General features: G+C 49.0%; 1 protein-coding gene and 1 long non-coding RNA gene across 9 annotated transcripts in view; one reads left to right on the top strand and one right to left on the bottom strand.

Moving 5' to 3' along the window:
• Positions 1-16,187, top strand: part of PRXL2A (peroxiredoxin like 2A) — an 18,748-nt gene continuing 2,561 nt past the window's right edge. The window contains exons 1-5 of one of the 6 annotated variants that reach the window (XM_061161940.1): positions 1-191; positions 10,507-10,686; positions 12,732-12,823; positions 13,466-13,606; positions 14,178-14,342. In XM_061161940.1, the coding sequence (XP_061017923.1) occupies positions 10,509-10,686; positions 12,732-12,823; positions 13,466-13,606; positions 14,178-14,342 (576 nt within the window). In that variant the 5' untranslated portion in view covers positions 1-191; positions 10,507-10,508. Of the gene's footprint in view, positions 192-5,440; positions 5,779-10,506; positions 10,687-12,731; positions 12,824-13,465; positions 13,607-14,177; positions 14,343-16,187 lie in introns of those variants that run through there. The other 5 variants (XM_061161943.1, XM_061161938.1, XM_061161942.1 and 2 more) reach the window with 5 other exon arrangements.
• Positions 15,395-16,187, bottom strand: part of LOC133070154 (uncharacterized) — a 25,236-nt gene continuing 24,443 nt past the window's right edge. For all 3 annotated transcript variants that reach the window (XR_009696085.1, XR_009696084.1, XR_009696083.1), the window contains one exon: positions 15,395-15,787. This is a non-coding gene — a long non-coding RNA (uncharacterized LOC133070154). The remainder of the gene's footprint in view (positions 15,788-16,187) is intronic.

The following is a 16,187-nucleotide window of genomic DNA, read 5'->3' on the forward strand; positions in this document are numbered from 1 at the left end:
CGCAGGCGCGAACCTGCGCAGGCGCGGGGGCCACCCCTGGGACCCTTTGGGCCCGGGAGGGTTTTGTCAGTCAGCCCACCCGGCATCGTACATTAGAGGAGGCGGGAGGCCGGGGAGCGAGAGTCCTACGTGCGGCGCGCTAGGGGGCTGCGAGACTCGTGACGTCCGCGAAGGCAGGTGAGGAAACCGAGGTAGGACGGGACTAGCGAGGCCGGTTGGCGCGCGCAGGTTAGCTGGATGCCGGACTCGTTAGGTCCGCCCGGCGATCAGCTTTGGGGCCCACGGGAAGCTGCTTGCGAGCCGGCCGGGTGCGGCCGCACCTGCTGAGCCCCAGGGGGCCCCCACTCCCACGGAGGACGACGCCCCTCCCACCCCAGTGCCCCGCGCTCCGCGAAAAAAACCCAGCGTTTGCTGTCAGAAAACCAGGTTTCGGGACCGGCGCTGATCCGTTCCCCCCAAAATCACCCTTTTCACCGCCCCCAGGCTTTTAGAGAGGCTGATGGCACCGGCCTGCCTAGACTGTTGGGACAAAGAACTGAGAAACGGACTCTCTGTCTTGGCGCGTCTGTCCTGTGGGGCCGAGGCAGGATGGGCCTGGGGTTGTTGCCCAAGGGGTGGCGGGCGGACCAGCTGGCAATGTGCAGGTGGAGGCCAAGAACCTGGTCATGTGGGGCTCTGTGTTTTAAGGGGCAGCGGTTTCTCATTTTTTCATTATCTCAGAGGCACCTGTTTTGCCTCCCTCCCACAAAGGCAACTTTGAAAAGAGCCCAACCGTACGGATTTTAAAACATTGTGCTGAAGTCTGGGAATGAAAAATCAAGGCACTGATGATCAGACAGTCGCGCCTCGAAGTTGTTGCAGGGATCAGAGCTGAAGCAGTTGGAGAAGGTGGTTAAGGCCCAGCCTGGCCAGGGTCGTGGGGAGACAGCACCCCCAGGGAGGCCAGAAGCCAGCTTGGGGTTTAGCCCCAGCTGACTCTGGGCTTCTTTTTCTTTACACAGGAGGCTGTTTCCACAACCCAGCTCCCTACCCCTCCGTTTAGTTTTTTTTTTTTAATGTATTTTCCTTTGAACTTGGCAGATGATTAAAAACAGAAAATAATTACTTCAGATTTATTTAGCTAAGCCTTGTCTGGGAGCCAGCTTGGGAAGTCTCGGATGCTCCTGTTTCAGTTCAGTCAGGCAGATGAGAAACCCTGTCTCCTTGGAACGTATCTGGCCATTAGGAACCCTCCATCTCATGTACAGACAACATTTTAGGGGCAATCACTGACTAATCGAGAAATGAGTAAGAATTACACCTCACATTCTGTCACTCTTTGTAAGGTAGCTTACAAAGCACCACGCATACATTTTATCCTTCAGTTCTACAACTCTGTAGGTTACCTTTTGTAATTTGGGAATCATTCCTGTTTTACTAATTCAGAGCCTTGTCCAGGTTCTTACAGCGTGCAGCAATTTGAATTAGGTTTGAGTTATTCCTGGTGTGAACCTTCCTATATTGCCCTTCTTTATAAAGGCATGCCACTTATTTGAGATCTCATGCAGTGTTCCTGAGGTGAATGAAGACATTTCTTACTTTATCTGCTCCTGTCACTTAAAGAGTGCTTGGAAAGTCTGGTGAGGACTGGAATTCTGGGGCTTGAAGCCCCAGGATCTGTTAGTATCCCAGAAATAAGGCAGCTGTCCTGCCAGCTGGGTACTTGCCTTTTTGTGAAATGTTGAGCAGAGACACTCCAAATGTCGCTCCGCTGAGGCGTGTGTGGCAAGAACTGTCTGGAGGGAACCAGCCTCACCCCTGAGCTCAACAGCCTCTGGCCCAGGGAGATTACAGCTGGGCAGGGCCCTTTGCCTTTTCTGGTGCTGGCGGGCTGTAGAAGGGCAGCCCGGAGTATGCATTAGAGAGTGGGCAGAGGGGCCAGAGAAAAGCCAGGGTTCCCTCCAGACCCAGAACTTAGGCCCAGGAGGCAGGCCTGCAGTGACACAGCTAGAGCAGCTGTTCAGTGTTTGCTGTCTGTTCTGCTTTATATCTCCTGCCCTTGTAGGAGAATGAGTGAATATGAGCCCTGCAAAGAAGAGAATAGTGCTGCCTTGCAATTCATTCGTCATTGCTCTTCTCATATTTTCTTTCTGAAAGTGCCCTTATTTTAAAGAAGACACTGAGATTCAGAGGGACAACGTGAACTCTCAGAATCAAAGAGTAAGAAATAGGATTTTTGTCCTGAAGCCCAGTGTCTTTCATGGTATTGCGCTTGCCTTCCCATCCACACTCATATAACTGAGCCCAGACTGGAGGCTATGCAAGCAGAGGGCAGAATGGCCAGGGGGTGGGAGGAGACTTTCTAGCCTCAAGATACTGATGAGAGGAAAAGATGTCTCCCAGTCCTCACATTCCTCATACTGGCAGGTTTCCCAGTAGCTGAGATGTACTCTTGTTCTGCATTCAGCATCTGATCAGAACTTTTTGAATCTGGCATCTGGGAGACAGTCACCCCAAGGAGCAGAGCAGGAAGTTGGAGACTGAGGCAAGTAGGTGAGAGCTCCTTGGACCTGGCTAGTTCCCTGGTGCTTGATGACAAGGGTGGGTGGGAGTGCATCCCCTATTGCTCCTGGGGCCTTAGGTGCCATGATACCAGCTGCCAAATTGTCATTTTCAAGGCTATCTTTTTATCATCCAGAATTAGGAGGACCTTGTGACTGTGGGGAGGAGAGGTACAGAATGGCTTCTCAGCCAAGAATGGGCAGTGTGACCCTCAAGAAAACATTTGACTTTGAATTATAAACTGCTTGCAAAGCACTGGACTTGGGAGAGATTAGTGCTCTCTCTGGCCGCATGATTTCCCAGGCTCTGTTCAGGAGCAGTTTTGCTTTCAGCCTTTTTCAGACCAGTGAGCCGACTTGAAGATCTGTGGGTCCCTTTCCTGAGCCCCACACTGTTCCAGCCTCTGCAGGTGTGTCTAATGCAAGCTAAATAGCCATGAACTGGGAGTTGGGAGCCCTGAGATCCAGCACAGCCACTAACCAGTCTTTCCCAGAAGTGACCTGGGACTAGCTGGTTCCATCTCTGGGCCTTAATTTCTTCTTTTACTTAGTGAAAGAGGGGCTGAACTAGAACTCTGAAGGAAAGTGCATTAGCAAGAGCAAAGAAAAGAAGATGAAGCATACTTTCCAGCCTCCTAGTTTCTTCTGTCTTCCTGAGGACCCCTTTCTTCCTCATGCTCTGTCTCTGCCTCAAGCCAGCTCATTCTGAGTAGGGAAGATTCCCTGGGTGGGGCTTGGCTGGGCAGGTGTACCCTTAATGTTTGGAATATGATGCTGCCTCTACTTGTTTCAGGCATGAATTAACCCACCCAGTGCTGATACCTTGTTTTAGTAAGACTTTTATCAGTTCCTGCCCAGAGGCAGCTCCTTGAACAGGCAGAATGAGGCCTGGGGAAGTGGAGGCTGAGACTGTACACACCCAGCAGCAGAGCAGTAGTGGCACGTGTCCCCATAACTTTCTGGATGTCAGAACCCTGGAGGTGCAGTCATGCAGTACTTCAGAGTCTTTGGATGTCAGAACTGAGACAACCTCATAAATTTTCTAGTTCCCTCCTCTGTATGCATGAGTAGACCCAGGCCCAGAGCGTCTTCAGAGCTTGCGTCAGATCACCCTGCCAATGAGCAGAGGAGCTAGGAACCAACCTAAGGTCACCTAAGCCCCAGGCTCAAGTATTTTCTTTAACGTCAAATGAGCTACAAAGTAGTTCCAACTCTGCCTCACTGTGGAGTTCAAAGGGTAAAATTGAGATCATTTCATCCAGACATTTAATGCCTAGTAATTGACAGGATTTATGTTAAATGCTGAATTTGCAGGAATGGATAAAGATGGCAGCTCCTGCCCTCAGATTGATCTACCATATTGTGTAGATAGACTTGTAAATAACTAAATACACTAAATCCATCTGCTTGTACAATGTGCAAAAGTTATGTGTGTATTTGCACGCATGCATGCAGTCTAACCAGAGGTGAGGGAGCAGTCAATTGTCAAGGCTTTCAGGAAAGGCTCTGGAGAGAAAGTGTTAATATGTACTGTGCCTTTACCTAGTTGGCCTGGGTGGGGAGGGCATTCTGGATAACGGAAACAACACGAGCTGCAGTGCGGAGGCCTAGCAAGGCATGTTATAGTCCTTGCACATTGAGTGACCAAGGAGGGTGCGGAAATGGCTGGGAGTGAGGCAAGAATGGTGGCCTGAAGCTGAACTGTGAAGAGCCCTGGTGGTGGGTTGCAGTTTGTTGCCAGTGATAATCTGAAAGCAAGGGAAGGGTGTGATCAGGCTGGGAAGTGTAACAGTTGATCTGCCTACTGCATGGAGAATAAGCAGAAGAGGGCCTGGAGCCAGCCAACCTCAGATCTGTAGTTACTGAGGCCAGGTGCAAAGTAATAAGGGCTTCACTCTGGACAGCAGCAATGAAGGTGAGAAGAGGACGGGTAGTGAACCCATTGCATAAGATGGACAGAATTTCCTGACTGATTTTGTGTCAGTGATGAGGGAGAATGAAGAAGAAAATGCAATTCTCATTTTCTGGATTGCACAGTTGGCTCCATGATTGTGTCATTCACTGAGCTAGGGAAAAGGAACTCTGGAAGAGAAACTGACTTTAGTGGATGTCAGCTTTTGGTCACAGAGAAAAACTATAGAACTCTCAAGTGGAAACTTCGAGTCCAGAGGAGCACTTGGAACATGGAAGTCAATCCCAAGGTGGTGGGTGAAGCACTGGCCATAGGTGAGGTCACTGAGGCACGGAGTGTGGGTTCCGAAGTGTCTCGAAGTGGCAAGAAAAGAAGGGAGGGCAGAGGGAGGTGAAGAAGAGACAGTAAGTAAGTGGCCTTAGTGGTGTAGGGTGGAGGATGGGGCGAGGGAGCAGTCTGCCTAACTTGTACTGCTCACTGCACAACAGGCCAGTAAATTGGGAGACAAGGTGTCAGGGGAAAGAATAGTGATTTTATTCAGAAAGCCAGTAGACCAAGAAGACAGTGGACTGGTGTCCCAAAGAATCATGTTACCTGAGTTAGAATTCAGGCTTCTTTTATACTGAAAGGGGAGGGAACATGGCTGATTGTTGCAGGAATTCTTTGTTCTTGCAGCTGTCAGAGTAGGTCTGGTCACAGTATACCTATAAACCATCAACAAGACAATTGTTATTTTTAAAGATCAAAGCCTTGAGAATAGGCTTTCATGTATATTTCAGGTTCTAGGCAATGTTCTTTCACAAAGGTGGAGCTGACTAAGCACAGAGTACAAGGGTTAGAGCTAAAGGAATAGATCCAGCATGGAGTCGGCTTGTTTGTCTGTTACACAAGCAGCCATGGAGAAAGGGACATGTCCTTTTATTTCAGTTACTGTGACCCCAGGACTGCGTTAAGGGCTGCGTTAAGGACTTTGCTTCGTTAGCCTGCTCCAGAAAGCAGAGGAGGGAGTCTGTTGAGGGAGTCTGTTGGCACTTGATAAATGTTATAATCTGCATGACTGCAAATGACTCAACATTTGCTCAGTGTTTTGAAGGACTAGGAGGTCTTGGCAGCTGTCCATATTGATGTTTTCTGGAGATTGACTATTGGCAGCTGAAGGTGCCCCAGGGTTTCTGGGTGGCCTGGGTCCTGCCTTTGGAGAGAGTGAGCTTAGGGCCATAGGCGGGACTCCAGAGCCCCGCCTCCCGCCTTCTCCTGCCGCCTGCTCCCTGCCTACTCCTAGTGGGTCAGCAGAAGCCGGGGTGTGCACACTGCGGATGGTGGATGGTGAGTACCTGGTTCCCAGGTTTGAAAGGTTGGGGGTAAGGGACCATACGTGGGCGAGGGGAGGTGCCTTGCGAAGCTCTGGGCATCGGGGAAGAAATACTCTGAACTTGAGACGGGAGAGGGGGTGGAGGTACGATCAGGAACCCAGAATGCACAGGCTCCAAAGAGAGCTGTTCCTCATAGAATCTTGCATGTCACTGGGTGCTTTAGAAGCTTTGCCATTCACCTTATCCAACCCCCTCATTTTGGAGTTGAGGAAAAGGAGACTGGGGGAGGGATCAAGCCAGCAGGGCCTCAGGAACCCGGCTGTGTCTCCTGCTCCCACGCTCATCCCAGCCCAGCGCTGCCACTCCGAGCTACCCCAGCTGTTGTTGTCGTCTTATCAGGCTTCACCTTCTTCTGTGGGAGAGCCCGCATCAGATAAGTCCCACAGTGGGGAACCGAATACTGTGGTGGTGTCAGGTGGGTGCCGGCTCTTCTGTAAACAGCCTCGCTATTATCTTTCAGAGAAGCACTGACCCTTTCCTTAACAGAAGGGGGATAGACAGGGGAGGAAAGAGAAGAGACATCTGTCACATGGTGAATTTCCTTTCAACATGTGGTTTGACTGTATGTGATGAATGAAAAAATAAGTTGATCTTTTAAAATTCTAGGACAAAAGAAACCAGGCCCCCTGAACTCCAGAAACCCCACCAGTGAATGCTTTGAGAGGCCTGGGTAGTAGAAAGATTTGGGGTCTTAGTGGTCTGGATCCAGGAGACAGTACTGCTGCCTGCTAGCTCTGTGAATGGAAGAAGGTACTGAACTTCTCTAAACTTGAGTGTTGTCAGCTGCATAACGGGAGACTAGGTGCATCATAAGACTGTAGAGAGAGTGAAATTAAGGCACTCATTTTGGGTGGTACTAAGTAAGTGCTACTTTACCGGCCACCCTCTCTCTCCAGTTAGTAGCCATGTTAGGTTAGGTTCTCTCCAATTAGGTTCATGTGATTAGTCATTGTTCCATGCAGATATTAAGCTTCCCTCTACCTCCAGGTTTTTTTTTTGTGAGTGGAAATAGCTGTGATTCAGGTTTCAGAGCCAGCGAGTTGCATGGCACATGCTCCAAGGCCTGTTGGGTTGGGAATTGTTTTGCAACTTAGGGGAGCTTGGCTGGGAGGTGGATCTATACACTATAGGTAGAAGTCAATTTTCATAACTTTCCTCTGGCAGAAGGCCAGCTGCTAGAGGCCCATTGGGAGCATATGTTCATGGAGAGGCCCGCCTCTCCCCTCTGGTGCTGATAACACTCTCACATCCTAGTGCTTTGGGGCCTGAGGTTGAGGACGGAGCTCTCCAAAGGGGTGACTGTGCTCATGCTTTCCAGATCATAGCTAGAGGTGTAGATGGGGTGCTGAACAAAGCTCCTGGGAGTTTTGAAGCCCATATCTTGTGTTCCAGCTCATGAACTTGAGGTAGGGAGTCAGGGGCCTGTAGGACATTCACACCCAGCCAGTCTGCTGTTTCCCAGGCTTATTGAGTCCCAGCCTGGCCTAGTTCTTCCATCCTGCTCTCTGAGTCTCTCCAAAGCCACTTCCTTCTAGGTGCATCTGTGGCTACTCAGACCAGATAGAAGCGTTTTCATGCCTGCACTGCCCTAGCCCAGTGTTGATACCTTGCCTGACGTGTTGTCTCTCACCTTTTTTTTTTCCCCTCACCTTTCCACTCTGTTACTGGTGTACTAGGCCTGTAGCTCCTAGAGGACTGGTTATCATTTAGTTAAAATTCCCAAATTGCCACTTATTAAACAGATCAGTGCTGAATAAATGTTTGGAAATAAATGTTGAGTCTATTTGAACCTGATTCCCTTGTACTCAGGAGCAAATAGGCTCAATGATGATTAATGGGCAGTGGAGAGATGGAGCCTGTTTGTCTCCAGGAACAGCAGTGGTGTGTTAGAAGGATGCAGAGCTGACCGTGAGGGTCCCCGGACTTCCTAGAATGCAATGATGTGTCCCAGGAATTGAAGCGAGTCCTTTGGAAGGGTAGGTTTAAGCTGGCCTTTGTGAACTGATGCAGAAATGGTATCAAATCTGTGATCAGAGACCGTGCCATGTGGATCTGAATCATACACACTTATCAGTAGTCCAAGGAGGCTTTGGAAATGCGTCAAGGTACAGAAATTGTACCACACTCTGGAGAATCTCCTGTTTATAGCAGGCAGGTGAGAGCTGTGGTTTTCCCCCTGATTGTTCTATGAACCGTAATCCAGTAATGTATAACTTTGCCACGTAAAAAAAAAAATTGGAAGTCGGCCTGTGGAATGTTCTTTCCTGCTTGGCCCAAGTGCTTTGGTCATCCATAAATCACCATTTCCATCACTCAATCTTGTCAAATTCATTTCAGCACACGTTTATAAAAAACCCACTGTGGACCACAAACAGTCCCTGTGCTGGCCACTGGGAATTCAGAGCTAAATTGAGGAACAGAGTCAAAAGAGAGACAGCTTGAAAACAGGTCCAAATAAGTGTGTTGAACACATCAGAAGGACCATGATGCAATGTGGACGCGGGTTAGGGAGAATAATCCCCTCTAGAGGGAAAGTGGGGGTAAGCAGAGCATCCAGGAAGACCTCTGGAAGAGGTATTTGAGTCTTAGAAGAACAGAATGAGTGAGGCAGGACATGCCGGGCAGAGGCGAGGAGACATGTCCTGGCTTTTGACTCTCATTGTCACTGTGGCTGCCCTCCCACAATGAGCTGAGGGAACAGAAGCTGGCCCTTGAGGAAGGCCCAGCTCTCCAAGGCCAGCCTACCTTCATAGCTGCACTTTGTTCTGTGGCTTATGTCCAGCCAAGCACAAAACCTGAATTCTTTGTTCTAAGACAATGCATCTCACACTCCAATGTGCCTGTGAATTGCCTGCCATATCTGATGAAGATGCAGGTTATGATTCCTTAGTTCTGAGGTAAGACTGGAAATTCTTCAGTTCTCCCTGATGCCAATGCACATTTTGAGGTTATACGATATGCTTCTCTCCCAGCTCACTCAGTCCCTCCGCCAACACACACACACACACACACACACACACACACACACACACACACACACCCCACCCCACCCCACCCCACCCCACCCCCCCTCCGCTTTTTCCTCTTCCCTCTGGTACAGATGCCAGATTACTTTTTCTTAAACGCTATTTTCATTGGTTATTCCCAGTTCACACCCCACACCCACTGCCTGGAAGTCCCCTTTTATGTCTGAACTCAAGTCTGAACTTTGCAGGCTGGTCTAAACACTAATCTGGCCTACCCATTTCTGCCCAAAGCCCTCGTTATTCCCAACCTCACCTCTTGTTAGTGGATCCCTCCCAGCCCCCTCCTTTGGCTGTGACATGCGAATTTCTGGGCCTTTGCTTAAACCTTTGGAGAAATCCTCTCCTGAGTAGAGTCTTACAGAGGGGAGTCAAGTCTTTGGTCAGGTGGGCCACAGTGTCACAGACATATAGATACACACCTCAGGAGGGTACCCAGTGATCCTAGCAGATAAAGTCATGCTAGTACTTAGGGAGGAAGGCTCCTATAAATCAGATTCTGGGATGGCTAGGGGGCCAAATGGAAAGACAGATACTGTAAGTGGTTGTCTGGAAAAGAAGGCTGGATAGGATATCTGCCACTCTTACAGATGTGGGTTGCTTCGAGGAGCTTGCACCCAGAAGCACAAGGCTTCCCAACTAGAGGAAGTCCTAGTGCAGCCCCTGAGCATGAGCTGAGGATGAGGTTAGATTCCATAGGACCTGCCTGTGCCTCCATTTCAACTGCCGAGCCCCCTGCCTGGCGCAGACATCTGTTGCCCAGCCCTCTGGAACAGCCCCCCCAGCACCATGCTCTTTTCTTACACGGTGCCTACTCTCTCAGACTCTGACCCCGTTCCTTCAGCAGACATCTGTGTAGTTCTGTTCACAGGGGGAAGTGTCAGATTAATAGTAGCCATCTCTATTAAACTATAGAGTAAGTGGTAGATGTTTAGAGAACATTTGCTTTGTTGTCAACTATGGTTTTATGTAATGCTCCTTTTTTGTTATTTGCTTGTTTTCACTTTGAGCCTGTTTTATTTGTATAATGAGCAGAAAATAAAGGTCTTCTCAGTTGGGAGAAATGTACTCAGATTGCCTGTCTGCCTTGAGTGAGGCCCTGCTGGGCACTGTTGGGGGCTGGATGAAATAGGAGGACTGGTCTCTCTGTGTCTGAGGGATTCACAGCGAGGAGGAAGTATAGGATAACAACAAGGGGACTGGCACTCTAAGTAATCTAATTACACGAGAAGCTGCTCCCTCCCCAGGGAGGTGGGAGCTGTGACTCCTGGACTGAAGGCATTGACAGGCATTGATGAGGAGGGAGGGAAGTGCTGGGGGATGCAGCTTGGAGGAACACCATCAGACCAGGAGGTGACAGCTTTGGGCATGGGAAAGGGAGCAGCAAGAGAGGCTTTCACTTTGTTGTCTGGCTCCTGACCTGGAAGTGAGCTCCCTGGGGCAGGAACCTCCACGTGTCCGTCATAACCCCCCAGGCTCCCATGGTGGCAGATCCTTTGATAGCAGCCCTTGTCCAGTTCCATCTCTGATGCTGCAGCTCCCCCTCCCTTGGCCTCTGGCACCCTGATTAGCTGCCCAGCCGGAGCCCTGTCCTGGAGATCAGATTACAGCTGTCCTGTGGGAGCAGTAACATCTTCTTCCTTCCTCTCAATCCCTAGAAATGTCTTTCCTCCAGGATCCCAGTTTCTTCAGCATGGGAATGTGGTCCATTGGTGCGGGGGCCATTGGAGCTGCTGCCTTGGCACTGTTCCTGGCCAACACAGACATGTTTCTGGCCAAGCCCCAGAAAGCAGCATTGGAGTATCTGGAGGACATAGACCTGAAAACACTGGAGAAGGGTAAGTGGTGACCCCACCAGCATCAGTACTTTTCCAGGGCACTGAGATGCAGGCCTACTTATTTTTTTTCCTCTCTAAAGTAGTTCCTTCTTTTTATTTTCACTGAGAAGGCAGTGTAACATTAGGAAAAATTTAATAACACTTTTAAAATTACTGATAATTTAAATTTTAAATTACCATTACCCTAACACAATAGTCTTTTTTATTTTTGCACATTCTTTTCCAGGTATACATGTTGTAATATGTAGTTATGATCTTAGTGTACATGATTTCTTTTACAATTTAGCTTTTTCTTATCAAAAGCATTGTTCATTTTCTCATGTTGTCTCTCTAAGTTTAATAATTGTTCCGTAATATTTAGTAACACTGCACCACGGTCAACTCAACCAAACCTTCCAGAGTGTGTTCTGAGGAATTCAAGGCGCCTGGGGCTTCCCAGGTGGTGCTAGTGGTAAAGAATCCACCTGCTAATTCAGGAGAAGTGAGACGTGTGTTTGATCCCTGGGTTGGGAAGATCCCCTGGAGGAGGGCATGACAGCCCACTCTAGCATTCTTGCCTGGAGAATCCCATGGACAGAGGAGCCTGGTGGGCTACAGTCCATAGGGTTGCAAAGAGTCAGACATGACTGAAGTGACTTAGCATGCTCACAGGCATGGATCTTTGAAAACAGGAGCTCCTGAGTCCAATAAGTTTGAAAAATTAAAAAAAAAGAAAGAGAGAAAAATATTGTGTGTCCAGTTCCATGTTCCTGATGCGAGCTCAGGGCTTTGCTTACTGAAATGAGGTGTCCGGATTGTCACAGGTACAGATGTGGGCAGCCTCACCTGTGGCACCTGGGGAAGCACAGTCACATTTTAAAATAGACCCGCCTGTCTCCTTCTTGGGGAGCCCACTGGAGTCCCTGCTGGATGGCTGAGAGCCACACGTGATGACTCGGCTGCCTTCCTGTGCTCTTGGCTTGGACCCGAAGTTCAGGGGGTGTCAGTCATGCCCATAGTGTGGGTTCAGTGGGCATGAGAGTTAGGTGCAAGTCGGGGCTCACTGACTGGGTTGTCTCCGGGTTGACCCCTCAAAGGGAGACCATTGATTCTGTTCAGTAAGGGAGGAAGCTTGTGAAGGGAAGGCAGGAACTGTGATTGCAGATTTATGATGTAGGTCCCCTTGGTAAAGGACTAAGAAGCCCTGCAGATGGAGAGCTCTGTTTCACTATGTTCAACCCTGAATTTCCCTGTATGATTTGGTTTCAACCCTCTCCCACCTTTATTTTCCTATGTAACATTTCACAGGCACATGGATTCCTCACCAAAATAATAAGGGATAGTGCTTACTCAGCCCTCACTGACTCTATTATGAGATGCTGCAGTGAGCTCTTTTATATCCATGTTTTAATACTCCCTGTGGCCCAAAGTGGAGCTGCTAGGCATCTGCATTTATAGATAGGGAAAGGAAGGTTCAAGGAGGAGACAGAGCCTGCCTGGGCTCACACCTAGATGCGACTCAGTCTGACCAGAGCCAGGCTTGAGCTGCACCACTCTGCTACCCAAAGCATCTCCTTGTTGGCCATTTTCTGCCCTCTCCTGTGGATAACACTGGAGTTAACATATTAAGGTTACATTAAAAAAAAAAAATTCAGTTGATGTAATTTCTTCAAATACTTCCTTCAGAGTTGGGATTTTCTTGGCCAAGTGCAAGATCTCGTTCAAGTTTTAGCCATGTATTATCCCTAAAGCATTGTTACAAGGTCCACTGAGACCAGCAAAGGAATACACTACTTTTCCAGAAATATTCCAGTTTGGGATATTCAAGTTCACAACTAGATTTTTATGGGGGAGGGGGCTTCTAATTAGGGAGTAGGACTCTTACACTAGATTCATTTTCCTCCAAAAGATGAATATTGCCTGTCTGTATTTCCTGTTTGATTTTTTTCTCAACGTGTGAAGTACTTTTCCAGGTCCTCTGTTAGGCCTGTTGCTGTTTATGAGGTGCTTAGAGGTTGGGGGCAGGCGAGAGGAAATGATACTGAATTCTCTTTTCTTCTCTTCAGATGCAGTAACTTTTAAAGCGAAGGCACTCTGGGAGAAGAATGGAGCTGTGATTATGGCTGTGCGGAGGCCAGGCTGCTTCCTCTGTCGGGAGGTGAGTGCATTTGAGGACCTGTTCATAGGAAGGGATCCTAGCAAGTGGGGACCAGGGCATTTCCAGCCAGGATCAACACTGGCCCAGTCTGTTATTTATTCCAGGTTTTTTTTTTTTGGTCTAATTCTGTTTCTCTTCATGTAAGAGCTGACCTTATCCGAGGGTTAGCACCATACTTGACTTTCCTTTGGTGATCCCAAGGCCTGTCAGTCTTGTACTGTGTCCTGTACCAGTTCCCGTGTTCCTGGTGCTCAGCACAGGGCTTTGCTTACTGAAATGAGCTGTCTGGATTGTCACTGGTACAGATGTGGGCGGTCTCACCTATGGTGCAGCTTTGGCACCCTGGGAAGCATGGCCACACTTTTAGACTAGACCCACTGTCTCCTTCTTCTTGGGGAGCCGCTGTCATTCCTGCTCGATGGCTGAGGGCTGGAGGTGGTGACTTCACTGCCTCCCTCAGCCTTGGATCCAAAACTCGGGGATTTCAGTCTTGCTGATCATGTGAGTACAGTGGGCATGAGAGTCTGTTCTCCTGCATTTGGTGCATATGTCTTTGCTATACTCTGGGCATGTAGGAGACGGTGTTGGCTGGCCCACACCGTCCCAGGAGTTCGTGCCCCTGACCTTTCCATTTTTCTGCAGGAGGCTGCAGATTTGTCCTCCCTGAAGTCCAGGTTGGACGAGCTGGACGTCCCCCTCTATGCAGTGGTAAAGGAGCACATCAAGAATGAAGTTAAGGACTTCCAGCCTTATTTCAAAGGAGAAATCTTCCTGGATGAAGAGGTATGTGTGGTGTGAGCCAGTCAGACACAGACTGCTGGGGATGGTGCTCGTGCATGAAGAGTTTGGTGGCTCCAAGCCTGTCTGGCCAGGAGCTGAAGTTGGCCTCCATTTCAGCTGCCCCCAGCCCTCTGAGCAGAGCACGAGTGAAAAAAAAAAAAAAACACTTAAAAACTGTCCTTCAGATTTTACTTGAGCCCTTCCTGACTTGTGACCTGGGAATGGGAGCCTTGAAAATAGCTAAAAGCTCCACTGGGTCCCCCACCCTGTAGGGGGGTGCCCAGCACCAACCCCTGTCCCGTAATTCACTGTGGCCCTTATTCTTTCCCCTACACCCCCCTCTGCAGAGTGTAGGACTGTTATCTCTTGGTCGGGCCCAAGAAGCCTGTACGTCTGTTGCAAGAGATTAGAGTCAGAGTTGCAAGCTGCAGGGTTCTGTTTGGTCCTGGACAGTTTAGAGCACTCTTGGGTGGGAGCGGTGTGTGTGTGTCAGGTGGAGGATGTGAACCAGCAGAAGGCAGGAAGGCAGGCATACGGGCTACTCACATGGGGTCTGTCTTCCTCAATCCTGCAGAAAAAGTTCTATGGCCCACAGAGACGGAAGATGGTGTTCATGGGATTTGTCCGTCTGGGCGTTTGGCGAAATTTCTTCCGGGCCTGGAATGGAGGCTTTTCTGGAAACCTTGAAGGCGAGGGCTTCATCCTTGGGGGAGTCTTTGTGATGGGACCAGGAAAGCAGGTAAATTCCTAGCGTTCACTTGGGGGTCTGTGAGCACAAGACGCCGATCTATTGGTGGGAGGGTGATTTTCCCTAATCAGAGTCTCCCAGCCTTCCTTCCAGAAAGCCAGGGAGCATGAGGACGGGGAAGGGAGGGAAATAGTCCTGTATCGCCCTCCTGCTCTCTCAGCACCTCACACAAGAGCCCCCTCCCCCGTCACAGTAACATCACAACATAGTCTGAACCTTGCAGGTGAGTAACTTGTGAGGGAGGTGAGTGAGCGCACCAACGAGGACAGCTCCTCAGTGGCACTGTGGGGGCCTGGACCGACCCAGGTTTTCTGATGTCGAGTTCTGTTTTCCACGTTAGAACAAAAGCAGAATCTTTATTCTGTGAAAAATTTACTCCCTTGCAGTGTTCCCTGTCATTTAGGATGGATAGTAAAGTGACGAGAGAAGGAATGGAAACAGACCTCGTTGGGGGAGCAGCTGGAAGCTGTGGTGGGAGGGGTGCTTTCCGCATGGGGTCCTGGTGGCAGGGCACACTTCTCTGTAAACTCTGGCTTGGGTCCCAGCCGTGGGGATCCAAAACAGGGGCCTAGGAGAAGGTGTAGAGAGATGAAGACTCTGTGGGCCAAAGAGGTGGTGGGTAGATGTTTCATGTCAGACTCAGGGCAGTGCCAGCAGAGGCCGAGTAGGTACAGAGCCAGGACAGGGTTCAGTGGGTGCCAGCTCCAGGGCCTGGCAGGAGGACCCAGAGACTCAAGGTCTGACTTCTAAACTTCTAGGCCTGTCTCGCCAACTTTAGGCATGACATTAATACTTGGGCTTATCTGTAAAAAAAAAAAGACAGGGTTGGGAATTCCCTGGCAGTCCAGTGGTTAGGAGTCACCATTTCCACTGCAGGGGGAACAGGTTCAATTCCTAGTTGGGGAACTTAAGATCCTGCAAGCCTCGTGGCACAGCCAAAAAGACAGGGTTGGTCTTCATGGTGGAGATCCCTATTGACATTGCTAACTGCATACTTTTACCAGGTAGGGAGAAATAAGCTAGTGAGAACAGAAAGCCTTCAATTAAAAAAAAAAAAAAAACTTTTTATTTTGTATTGGGGTGTAGCCGATTAACAAAGTAGTACAGTCGATCAATCGTATCTGACTCTTTGTGACCACATGGACTCCAGCACACCAGGCCTCTCTGTCCTTCACCATTTCCCAGAACTTGCTTAAACCATGCCCACTGAGTTGGTGATGCCGTCCAACCATCTCATCCTCTGTTGTCCCCTTCTCCTCCTGCCTTCTATCTTTCCCAGCATCAGGGTGTTTTCCAATGAGTGGGCTCTTCGGATCAGGTGTCCAAAGTATTGGAGCTTCAGCTTCAGCATCAGTCCTTCCAATGAATATTCAGGATTGATTCCCTTTAGGATTGACTGGTTTGATCTCCTCACATTCCGAGGGATTCTCAAGAGTCTTCAACACCACAGTTCGAAAGCATGAACAAACAGTGTTGTGATATTAATAGTTTTAGGTGAACAGCAAAAGGATTCAGCCATACATACACATATATACATTCTCCTCCAAACTCCCCTTCCATCCAGGCTACCACGTAACATTGAGCAGAGTTCCATATGCTATACAGTAGGTCCTTGTTGGTTATCCATTTAAAATATATCAGTGTGTACATGTTGATCCCAAACTCCCTAATTATTCCTTCCACCCATCCCCCCACCTGCACAACCATAAGTTCATTCTCTAAGTCTGTGAGTCTCTTTCTGTTTGGTAAGTAAGTTCCTTTGTATCGTTTCTTTTTAGATTCCACATAAGGGATATCAGACAATATTTCTCCAGAAAGCATTCAATTTTAAGCTGT

Source organism: Dama dama, chromosome 15 (assembly GCF_033118175.1).
Source record: "Dama dama isolate Ldn47 chromosome 15, ASM3311817v1, whole genome shotgun sequence".
NCBI lineage: Eukaryota > Metazoa > Chordata > Mammalia > Artiodactyla > Cervidae > Dama > Dama dama.